Source organism: Chlamydomonas reinhardtii, chromosome 7 (assembly GCF_000002595.2).
Source record: "Chlamydomonas reinhardtii strain CC-503 cw92 mt+ chromosome 7, whole genome shotgun sequence".
Classification (NCBI taxonomy): domain Eukaryota; kingdom Viridiplantae; phylum Chlorophyta; class Chlorophyceae; order Chlamydomonadales; family Chlamydomonadaceae; genus Chlamydomonas; species Chlamydomonas reinhardtii.
Genome location: NC_057010.1, coordinates 2,169,954 through 2,181,654, shown reverse-complemented (window position 1 = coordinate 2,181,654; position 11,701 = coordinate 2,169,954). Strand labels below are relative to the sequence as shown.

Genomic DNA, 11,701 nt, shown 5'->3' with positions numbered 1-11,701 from the left:
CCCTCGTACGCTTCATCACCATGGGGGTTCGCGGCTTCCACGGTATACTTTGGTATAGTTTGCTTGATTCGCGTTCACGGTCGCGTCAGGCTTTCATGTCCTGGTCCCCGAGCGACCTTCCATCGCTATCCAATGCATCAGGTAACGCTAGCTCTTATCGCCACCATTATTCTGGTTATAATAGAAGGGCTGTGATTTGATTGAATGTGGTACTGAGCTAAGGGAGGCCCCGTACAAGTTTTGTCTACGAAGAATGGGGCTACGAAACCGGCCGGCAATCGTCTACGTCGTGCGTCTACGTGCAGGCGCAAGCTTCAAGTTACATCGCCGATAGCGTTTTACAGGTTTCTATATAAAATTATACATTAATGACCACCTTTAAACATAACACGGCTGCGCTTCACGCACACACCTTGCAACTGACATTGGTAGCACACGACTAGACCAGCAACGCAGTCTGCAACACATTTGACTCCTTGTGTACACGTGAGACTGCAATTATGATGTTATGGAGACTTGCCAAGGCGGTGGCGCTGGTGTGCCTGGTGTGCCTACTGACAGGTGAGCCATGCCATCGCCTCGCCCAAACCCGTCGGACATATGACGTTGCCTCGCCGCTCTAACGGTACTGCTCATCTCGGCTGAGACTCATAGCTATACCCAACCTCATACGCTCCACATCCCGTACGGTACTAACTGCGCGCCTTGCGTTGCTTCATTCCAGGTGGCTTGACACAAGCTGCATGGGAACCCAGCCATCAAGCGCTTGATAACTCGCTTGGCATTAGCACCAGCAGGACAGCCGCCGCAGCCGCACGGCGCCTGTTGCAGTTCCGATTCGTCATTCCCACCACCTCCGCCTCCTCCTCTACTGCCTCCTCCTCCTCCAGCTCCTCCTCCTCTTCGTCTTCGTCATCCTCTTCCACCACAACAGAGTCCGCCTACGGCACTACTGTGGGCAACACCGGCGGCGGCCTCAGCACGGTCCAGGTGGCGGTGCTGTCAGTGGGCTGCACCCTGCTGGCCGTGATCGCTCTGGTGGGAGGCATCTACCTCTGCCACACCTACTGCAGGTGCGTGCGTGAGGAGGCACGCGCGCTGTGCAGCCGCAAAGTCACGGTGGTGGTGGCGGGTGACCGGAGATCGTGACAGCGAGCAACTTGGTTCCTAGGTTCCCAGGGTTCGGCAGGGGTGGGGTGGTGGAAGAGGTGGATTCGGACTCTCGCGGATGGCGGTGCGGGCGGGGCAGGGGAACATGCAGCAGCCGGGTGCTGAAGCCCAAGGCTGATAAGGGCATAATTGGGCAGCTGCCGCCCCAATCCTCCCGCAGTCCCCCTCCCCAGTCCCCACCAACGAGTCTGCACACCCGTGCTGCCCGCGCGCATGCCACAGCAGGCACAAGGAGAGCTACCTGTCGCAGTCGGTGCAGGCCGCACAGGACGCCGGCTTCTGGCCCCGCACCGCACGCATCGCACAGGAGCCCTCTGGATCCGGAGCCGAGCTCACAGCAGCAGCCGGTAGCGCCCGGCGAGGAGGCCGAGGAGCGGCCGGCCGCGCCGCCACCGCCGCCGGCGGCAACGCTGCTGCTGCTGGCGACGGTGCAGGTGGCGCCACTGTTGATGCTGACGGCAACGGTGAGGCCCGCGGTCCGGTGTGGATGACAGCGCATGTGGGCGGCGGTGCTGGCGACAGCAGTCCTTCGCAGGCTGGCGGCGCCGGCGGCGACGTGGAGGCGGTCGTTGGCGTGCCCATGACGGCGTTTGGGGGCGCTGGCGGCACAGCCGCGACGGCGGTTGTGATAGGCGTTCCGGTGGCTGTCCCGGCCGGGCCCGGCATGCTGTCCACTGGCGGCAGTGGTGACGACGAAGAAGCCCGTGTCACGAGTGCGTACCAGCAACAAGCCGCAGTCACCCTGGTCATTCCCGTCGCGGCGGCGGCAGCGCCTATGTCACCAGCGGCGGTGGCGGCGGCAGCGCGGCCGGCGGCCTCGTTGTCGCCGGCGGCGCTGCAACGCCGTGGCTCGGTGGAGACGTCGGGCGTCGCCGCGAGCGCCATCTCTGCCATTTCCACCACCTCTGAATCCTCCTCCTCAGTGGCTTCTTCGCCACGCCGATCTGCACCGCCGCCGCCGCCACAATCTCCGCCGTCGGCTCAAACGGCGGTTCGGCCGCTACCGCCCTCATTCTACAGCCCGACGCGGCCGCTCGCGCTCGCCGCCTCCGCGGCTGCAGCGGCAGGGCCGCAGCGCCGCGGCTGCCTCTCGGCCGTGCCGCCGCTGCAACTGGGGTCCCATGCACACGCCCCAGCAGCTACCGCTGCAGCTGCAGCTGCTGCCGCGGAGTTGCCGGGAATGCGGGGTGCTGACTCGGCGAGCTCGGAGCCGTGGGCGCTGTTGATGCCGCTGTCTACGGAAGGTCCTGTTGTCAGGAGGGCGTCGCCGGGTGCGGCGAGGGCCACACATGCGGCAGCGGCACTGGCGGCGGCGGCGGCGGCGGCGGCGCGGTACCCGATCTGCATTCCCGAGGAAGGCTCGAGCCGCAGGAGCAGCAGGAGCAGCAGCATCAGTGGGGGAGAGCATGAGGAGGAGCAGATGGAGGGGTATGGGGAGGCGCGTGGCTTTGATGGTCACCGGAGCGTTGGTGGCAGCACAGTGGTGATTGGCACGTCCGCGGGAACGCCCTCGCTTAACAGCACGGCTGCAGCTAGCATCTCTCGTCTCTAGAACTGACTCAAGTATGACATTCTGAAAGAGTGAACATTGGATGACGTTGGGAATACCGGTTCTGAGTCACGGACGGGTTCATGCTGACAGCCTGAGAGAGGGAAGACTGCATGCCGCGTGTGCACCTTCCGTGCATGTGCCTGGAGCGGGCGTTGTGACGCGTGCCGGCGCTGGAAGGTTCTCCGCAAGGAGACGCGCCTGGCACGGTGCATATAGTAGGTCCGCGTGTTTAAGGCACGGCAATGTAGCACTCATAGATACCGTATCATGTGCAGCGCGCGGGTGAAAAGCCCCCAGTCATCGTCGTTCTTGTGTCATGGTCCCAGTAGGTCAGAAGGCCCTGCAATAAGCTGACCAGTGGGCTAGGGCGGGCTAAAAGACTGCGTGCAACTGCGTGAAGCATGCGTGTCAATGATGAAGGCATCCCCAGCAAAATGTGACGCTTGGACCTTCCTGCCAAGGGCAGCCTTTGCCCCTGCGCGCATTGACGGACAGTCACACGAGCCGTGACCCTGTACGGCTTCTGCTAGTCTGCTCCCGCCACCTGGGGTCCGGGGCACGGGTCTTGGACCAGTGCAGTCAGAGCTGATGATTGATGACGCCTCTTAGCGCTCCTTCAGGATCTAACCGGCACTAGTCATACGGGAATGCACCCGGGGACTCACAGGTCAGTATTCAAACAGTGCCCACATACTTTCTGCCTGTCGCCCACAAAATTCTGTGCCTGTGCCGTGTACGCTGTCGCAGGCGTGCGGTTTTGCAGCACCTAGGACCCGGAGATTGAGGAGCGCGCAACAGCGTTCCAGCTCGCCACTAGCTCAGTTTGCCCCAGCCTCAGGTGCTCAGTTCATGATGAGCACTCTGGGTCACGTTGACGCCGGTGACACTGCGGGGCCGGGCAGCCTCCGGCGCGGGGCGACACCTTTCCATGATCGTCGATGCCTGGACTGCGTGCAACTTGTTTCTCGGGACTCAACTGTATCCGCCACTTGCTTCCCTTGCCATGTCCCATTGCACCTGGCAGCATGCGCTCAGGCGGCGGGACCGCCGGGCGGCCGCCAAACAGTTGTTGCACCCGAACCCACAAGTATCTGCTAGCGCGCCAGCTGCGCCACTTCAGTGTCGCTATTGAGATGTGGTAACTTCGGCAGATGCGCCAGGAGGGGAGGTCGTATCTGGGTGTGAGTCGCCTTGCGAGGGTCCCGCTTTCTGATTTTCTCGGCCTGCATCGGGTTCGTGCCACGGCTCATTCGGGTTGATGGGCCGACGCAGCGACCTTTATGCCGGCACTTGTTTCCATAGCATTGCACGTCTGTAGACAGAACTGATAGAACAGAACCCAGAAGGGTTGCCACTTTCCGGAAAGATCTCTAAAATGGCTGACGACTCCGAAGACGTAGGCCCGATTGAGGTGCCCGATGCACCTCCTCCGCCTCCCCCGCTAGACCCGGAGGTTATCGCTCAGGCGGAAAAAGCCAAGGAGGAGGCAAACGCGAACTTCAAGGGTGAGTGCAGCTCGCCTGCTTTGCCAGCTTTGATCGCGTGCTGTATTCGTAAGTCACCGTTACCTTATATGTCATCTGTTCGGGGCTCTCTGGAGCGACACACGGGGTGGCGAGCGCGCCATCGGGAGCTTGGTTCTTGCAGCGCGGACTGGTGCCATACATACTTGTTTTGCATCTGATATACCCGTATACAGCCAAGCACTTTACGGCTTCTATCGCGGGCTACACGCGAGCCATCGAGCTGAACCCCAACAACGCCATCTACTGGGCAAACCGCGCGGCCGCGAACATCAAGCTCGAGAACTATGGGTAAGTAACGCTAGTACGGTATGGTGATGCCGGTTCGTGCCGGCGTCGCGGGTGAGGTGGGGGCTGACAGGTGGCGTTTTGGCGGGACGAACAAGGCCGGGGCCCACTCTTAATCCTGAATCCACCTTGAACCGCCCCCCAGTGCTGCCGTGGCCGATGCGGAGAAGTCAACGGAGATCGACCCAAAGTACATCAAGGTGCGTGCTGTGCCGTGCTACGCCCAAAAGGGGTGCCGCGGGCCACTTCAGGCGATGTGGGAGGAACACCGGGGCGCCGCCGGTGGGCGGCCGCTTGAGGGCTGCAGCTCTCGGGGCAGAGGGCAGTGGCCGTCACATTGACCACGGTGCAACGGTCCCCTGGACTGCCGATGGGCGCTGAATGCCGCGCGTTTGGCGGAGATGGGGCGGCACAGCTGGAAGGGGGCTGACGGGTGACATATGGCGGTGGCTGCGCCAGGGCCGTGTATGCCCCACCAGGGCCGGCTGCAGTAGCGTGGACAGCTTGTGTGGTGTTTGAGCGGGAGCAGTCATGCTTTTGCGGAGACAGAAGGGGGGGATCCAGACCAGGGCCGCAGGCCAGCTTCTTTGCCTTCAATTCTGCTGCCGTGTGTTGCACACACGCACGCACACACAGGGCTACTACCGCCGCGGTGATGCGCACTTCGCGCTGGGGAAATACAAGCTGGCGCTCAAGGACCTGCGCACGGTGGGTGTGGAGGCGCAATGGAGTTGACACGCAGGGTTGACATGCGATGCGATGCGCACGGCGCACGGCGCCGGCGCCCGTGCCCGTGCGTGCGCCTGTGCTTGCACGCGCATGCAGTGTTGCACTTTGGGTGGGGCTGGAGGCGGCGACGCTGGGGCACGTGGCCACGTGCCGTATCGGGGTGGGATGGCCTTACCGGGGGCAAATGGCGTGGCCGCGCGAACGCGTGCGGCCGGCACACGCACAGGAGCCAGGGGGGTGAAGCCGCGGCGGACAGCAGCGAGCAGCGGGCGCAGGCAGCACATGCGCGTTGTGGATGGCGGAGAAGCAGCAGTGGTGGCGCGGAGCAGTGGACCGGGGGCGGCGGAGCGGAGGAGCGGAGCGCGGGCCAGCGGGGCCTGGTGTGCTGGCGACTGGCGCAGCAGCAGTGGCGGTGCAGGGCTTGCAGTGCAAGAGCGAGCTGCCTCTGCTGCGCCCCAGTGCGGCAGTCAGGCGTGCAGGCTGGCAGGGAAATGCTGTGGCTGCGGCCGCCCGACAGGCACGCGCTGCGGCCACCTGTGCAGCTTCGGCAATTAAAAGCAAGCCCCGTGGCGCAGGGGTTTGGGTGCAGGGACTGGGCGGAGGCCACGAGGCGAGAGGCGGTCGGAGCGCAGCAACACCACGGCTGTCTGGCCGCGTCGACCAGCGGCTGCCACACGGGACTTCAGACACGCCCAGCAATAGCCTGCGTCGGGTTCTGGGCTGTTAAGTGCCATCAGACACCGTCGTCGACTCTCCGCGACCCCTCCCCACCAGACGCTTCGTGACCGTTTCCTCACGACTTGATCCGGCCCCCATTCCTCACTCCTTATTCGCATGGATTGCCCCCTCTCATACTTACGACTCAACCACTCTATTCTTCACATGGACGGCTACTTATCCCCCTCCCCGTGCCGCCCCCTCGCAGGCCGCCAAGGTGGCCCCGCGCGACCCCGACCTGCGCAAGAAGCTGGCCGAGTGCGAGAAGGAGGTGAAGCGGCTGCGCTTCGAGGAGGCGCTGGCGGGGCCGGTGAGCGGCTGGCGGCGGGGAGCAGGGGCGGGGCGAGGCGGGGGTGGCGGAGAGTGGGCGGCGGGCAGGGAGTGGCAAGGGAGCAACGGCAGGAGCTGCCGGGACGTCGTTGGCGCTTCTGCTTGCGCTTCTGCTTGCGCTTCTGCTTGCGTTCCTTCCTGCGCTTCATTCTGCTTTTGCTTGCTCATTAAGCTTTAAAATGACATTCCCCTCTGCCGCTGCTGCTGCCGCCGGTGTCCGGCTGATCAGGATGAGGAGGTAATGTCAACGCTTGAGAAGTTGGATCTGGCCATTTACGACAACATCGAGGAGTCCTACACCGGGCCGCGCATGGCAGGTGAGCGTGGGTGAGCGTGTGTGTGCGTGTGTTGCAGCCATAAGGAAAATGAAGGGAAAGGATGGGTACGTGTGAGCGTGTGGGGTGGGGTGGGGGGCCGACTGGGACACAGGGCGGACGGGAAGGGCGGGTAGGGGTGCGGTGTGGTCGGGATTGGAGGCGGTGACGGGCGTTGCTCATGCGTGCGGGGAGGAGGCGGAGTAGACGGGAGCTGGTCGTCACGCAGGGCAGGGATGTGGGAGGGAGGATGGAACGGAGAGACGGCAAGGTAAGGGGATGCAGCATTTGGCACGCGTGGGGTATACGGGTGTGGCTCCCACGCGAACCAAATCTGCAACACCACACCACACCGTCCCACACTGCACCGCACCACATAATACAACACCATACACCACACAGCACAGCACCACACACCACACACCACACAGCACAACACAACACATCCTACACCAACACAGGCTCTGCGGCTGAGGGCTACACCATCACGGCCGAGTTCGTTGAGGCCATGATTGCCGAGTTCAAGGCGCAGAAGACCATCCACAAGCGCTTCGCCTTCGAGATCATCAAGCAGGTGGGTGGGGAGAGACCGGGAGCCTGGGAGGCTGGAATTGGGAGAGTGAGCGGGGTAGGGTGAGGGAGTAAGGTTGCGGGGCGCAGTGCGAGAGATTGAGTGATGTGTCGGGACGGGCTTGGGAAGGAGCTGCTTTAGACCCCGCCATCAGGTGGCCATCGGTGTCCAGTCTGTGCACACCGGCACGACCTTGTCACCCTCTCGCTTGCCCCTGCTAAAGCTTGCCCCTCCCCCTTTCCCTTCGCCTTCGCCTCGCCTTCGCCTCCCCACCTAGGCCCACACGCTGTTCAAGTCTCTTCCCTCGATGGTGGACGTGACCATTCCTGATGACAAGCACTTCACGGTGGGAGCTGGGGTGCTGGGGGCTTGGGGCAAGTGGCAATGTAGGAGAGTGTCGTCAGCTTAATACCCGCAAGCCAACGGATAGCTGTCGAGGCAGGCAGGCCCTGGGCGGGAAAGGCAGACGTAGGCCAGGCAAAGACATGGGTGCTGGCGCCGGGAATATGAGAACTGGGGTCGGAGACCCCCCAGCAGCGTCAGGGGCTGCTCTTGCACTGGCGCCGGTTACAAAACCCTCCTCGTCTTTCTTAACCCCACCTCAACCCTCTGCACCCCCCGGCACTTCACTTCATATTTGATACACACCATCCCATGGATGGCTACCCCCTCTCCCCTCCTCTCCAGGTGTGCGGCGACGTGCACGGCCAGTTCTACGATCTGCTGAACATCTGGGAGCTCAACGGCCGGCCCAGCGCCGACAACCCCTACCTGTTCAACGGTGAGGAGCCGGGAGCCGGGGGCAGTGGGGACTGGGGAGGGGGCAGAGGGAAGGGAACCGGGGGCAAGGGGGATCAGACAGGGAGGCAGGCGCATGCTAGTCAGGGGAGGAACAAACGTGAACGGGGAGGTTCAGGGTGTTTGGGCTGGGTATGGACAGGGTAAGTACCGGTAGTGGCGGTCTGGGGCGCGTTAGCCCTGGCGTCATGTCCTATGCGGGTTAGACATGCATACCACTGCCGCTGCTGCCTCTTCCTCCGACTGCCACACCGCCGCACCGCCTGACCACCACGCCACTCCAGCCCCTTCATACCTGTGATTTGATCACTCCACATGAACGACTACCCCCCTTCAGGCGACTTTGTGGACCGCGGCTCGTTCAGCTGCGAGGTCATCTTCTCGCTGCTGGCCTACAAGCTGCTGTTCCCGGAGCACATGCACCTCACGCGCGGCAACCACGAGTCCAAGTCCATGAACAAGGTGTACGGATTCGACGGCGAGGTGAGTCAAGTTCAATCGTACCGTACTTGCCCAGTCCAGCGTCCACTGTGCCCGTCAAGCTCTCGTCAACCCCTCCCCGTTGCTAATCCCCTAACCCCCTGGCTGCGCCGTCACGTCTTTAATAATCATGGATGTAACTCCCCCCAGGTCAAGGCCAAGTACAACGGCACCATGGTGGACTGCTTCCGCGAGCTGTTCTGCGCGCTGCCGCTGTCCTACTGCCTCAACGGCCGCGTGCTGGTGCTGCACGGCGGCCTGTTCAGCAACGACGGCGTCACACTGGAGGACCTGCGCAAGGTGGACCGCTTCAGGTGAGAGGGCCTGAGGGGGGGGGGGTTACATTCATGATTAAGATGTCAAGGGGGGGAAGAAGAGGGGGAGGGGGGAGGGGGAGGGGGAGGCGGACCGGGGCTGGGGCTGAGCAGGGGCGTTTGCTGGAGAGCTGTGAAGTTCGAGCGCAAGCAGCTTGCTCTGCGTCGGCCCTCCCTCTTTGTGCGCGAAGCTACCCCTGCTACCCCACGCCACCACATCCACCACCCCAGGGAGCCGCCCGAGGAGGGCATCATGTGCGACGCGCTGTGGGCCGACCCCAGCCCGCTGCCGGGCCGCACCGCCTCCAAGCGCGGCGTGGGGCTGTCGTTCGGGCGCGACGTGACGCGCACCTTCCTGGACGCCAACGGGCTGGACCTGGTGGTGCGCAGCCACGAGGTCAAGGAGGAGGGATACGAGGTGTGTGTGATTGTGTGTGTGATTGTGTGTGTGTATGTGTGTGTGTTTGCGGGTGGGGGCGGGGTAGGGTGATATGCCCGAGCTCAACGAAATAGGTCGCAGGGAATACGGGAGGGGGTGACTGGAGGCCGGGAGGGGGCCGGAGGGAAGGGGAAGGAGGGGGGGAGGGTCTCGGCAAGGCGACAGGAGCGTGCCAGCGAGGAGGCGCTTGGGGCCGGGCTTGCAACAGTACGGGTTGGGAGGCGAAGGTTGCTGTGGTGATGTTGGCAGTGGTGTCGGCGTTGGCCGGCCGACACACGCACGTGTGCGCGGCGCCCTGTCATGCGCCTCTTGTAGCGCCCTGCTGATGTCTGTCCGCTGCTGGTGCTAACGCTGCTCACGCTCCTAACGTTGCCGTGGCTATGTGTGTGCCTCTGCCAACACACGACACGCGCAGGTGGAGCACGACGGGCGGCTGATCACCGTGTTCAGCGCGCCCAACTACTGCGACCAAATGGGCAACAAGGGAGCCTTCGTCAAGTTCAACGGCAACGACATGGTAGGCGTGTGTGTATTGGAAAAGCACGAAGGGAATTGTCGACATGGTACTAGTGTGTTTATGTGTGTGTTCTTTGCATTTTTCCATGAGATGCGAATTGGAAGATGCATACGACGCCAGTCCTCAAAGAACCCGGGCTTCGGCGGCTGTTGGGCGCAAGGCGGCTTGCGGCGCATGCGAGAGTCGGAGCGGCAGGGGTGTGGCGACTTGGGTGGACGCACGCCTTACTCATGCAGCGGCCTGGCACGTCGGCACTGCGCTCCTTGTTTCCCCCTGTGCCCCTGACCCTCGCCCTGCTCCGCCGTTCCGCCCCTCCGCCCCTGCTGTGCAGGTGCCGCACTTCACCACCTTCAGCGCGGTGCCGCACCCGGACGTGAAGCCCATGGCCTACGCCAACTCCTACCTCATGGGCATGTAGGCAGGCCGGCGGCGACACGGACAGACACGGGCAGGCAGCGGCGGGGGCTGCGCCGGAGGCGGCGGAGGCGGCCGGTGTTCGGAGGAGCACCGTCTTAGGAGCCGCAGAAGAGAAAGGGAGCTAGAGAGCTGGAGACCCAGATCTGGGACTGGGGCTGCGGATGCAGATGTGGCTTGGGTGCTAGCAGCACTAGGCGTTTGGAGCCGAGGTATGAGGCGCGGCCGGAACAGTTGCGGCCACACCCACTGCGGCGCCGGGTAGCTGGTGGGTTCGGCGTGTGTGTGAGGCTGTGACGAGGCCGCGTTGCCAGCAGCTGGGGCTAACCAGGGCGTGCAGCCGGGGATGGCGGGGAGCGGAGCGCATCGTGCATGACTGCGGGTCGGGGCAGGAGCGGTTAGTGATGGCGGGAGCAGCGTGGGGCACTCGCGTGGGGGTACTGGTGGGTACGTGCGTTAGCCAAGCGAACTGACAAGCGCACAGACAGGTGTGTGCTGTGGCGAAAGGTGCTGTCATACAAGGGTACTGGTGGTGGGTGCCGTGGTACGGGCGAGGCTCGACCCACATGGCTGCTTTGTCAGCAGCGGCCGTTGCGGCAGCGTCGGCGTTGCGCAGCTGTGGCCAAGCGCCGCGTGTGGGTGCGCAGACAGCAGGCGGCAAGAAGCCTGAGCAGCGGGTGTGTTGGCCGGTGGCGCCAGGCCGGGAGGTGGGGTGGGATGTCCATGAGGGTTGCGTGCCCGGATGAGGTATCTACGGTACTGAACCACTTGTCGAAGGACGCGCGTATGGGCGGGGCTCCCGTGTGCGTGTGCCGTGTGTGTAGCTGGGACCAGTGTTCTTGTATCATACTGATGATCCAGCTCAGCCGGTTAGTGCCGATGCGGCGGGATGCTGGTCGAGCCGCGTGGATGGCACGCGATCTGCTGCGCGGTTGGGGTCTTTTGACTGATTGCAGGGGGACAAGTGTGGTAGCTTTGCTCAGCCTGTGGTCGGTGTAGTTCGGCGCGACGCGGGGGGTGGGCGTGTGAAAAAAACAGAGGTGGGCATTCGGCTTCATGGTGGGAGCAGGATGCGCGCGCAGATGTGCGGGTGTTAGCCTGCGTTCGCGTGACTTTGCGTGTCTCGATCGATGAAGTGAACGGCATTGATGCACCGCGACAGGGCGCTCAGGCCGCCAGGTCGCAAAGTGGGTTATGAGGGCGCTGCTGCATCGGGTGTGTGGAGCGTGCGGGCCGCTGGGGCCCTGCGGACTGGACGTACCGCGTTTGCGTGGGAGCTAAAATGGTGCTGAAGAGCATAGTGATGTAGAGGAGGGCGTGTATGGATGATAGGGGCGAGGACGAGTTTTAAACTCGTGTCCCAGGCAGACGCTGGTTCAGGCAGGAACCTCGGCAGCACAAGAGCGGATAAAGAGCGGATAAGGAGGGCAGGCCGTCGTTTGCCCCATGATGCATCCAACCAGCCCGGGCCCAGGTCACCTGCGCCCTCCACCCTCAACTTAAATAGCTTCACTTTACCCCATACTATTGACAACTCTTCTCACC

General features: G+C 63.3%; 2 protein-coding genes across 3 annotated transcripts; both read left to right on the top strand.

Moving 5' to 3' along the window:
* The first annotated feature begins 13 nt into the window (after positions 1-13).
* On the top strand, positions 14-3,719 carry CHLRE_07g326833v5 (uncharacterized protein). 2 transcript variants are annotated; one of them, XM_043064106.1, is made up of 3 exons: positions 14-561; positions 935-1,073; positions 1,396-3,719. In XM_043064106.1, the coding sequence occupies exons 1-3, from the start codon at positions 501-503 to the stop codon at positions 2,720-2,722; spliced, it is 1,527 nt and encodes a 508-aa protein (XP_042922674.1). In that variant the 5' UTR covers positions 14-500; the 3' UTR covers positions 2,723-3,719. The 2 variants fall into 2 exon arrangements, with proteins under 2 accessions (XP_042922674.1, XP_042922673.1); XM_043064105.1 differs by having other exon boundaries at positions 1,393-3,719.
* A 254-nt stretch (positions 3,720-3,973) lies between these two features.
* On the top strand, positions 3,974-11,659 carry CHLRE_07g326800v5 (uncharacterized protein). Its single transcript, XM_001690421.2, has 14 exons — positions 3,974-4,227; positions 4,422-4,536; positions 4,679-4,733; positions 5,170-5,241; positions 6,188-6,289; positions 6,539-6,626; positions 7,085-7,197; positions 7,472-7,540; positions 7,882-7,975; positions 8,330-8,475; positions 8,623-8,786; positions 9,018-9,204; positions 9,641-9,742; positions 10,074-11,659. The coding sequence occupies exons 1-14, from the start codon at positions 4,098-4,100 to the stop codon at positions 10,158-10,160; spliced, it is 1,524 nt and encodes a 507-aa protein (XP_001690473.1). The 5' UTR covers positions 3,974-4,097; the 3' UTR covers positions 10,161-11,659.
* Positions 11,660-11,701: the final 42 nt, after the last annotated feature.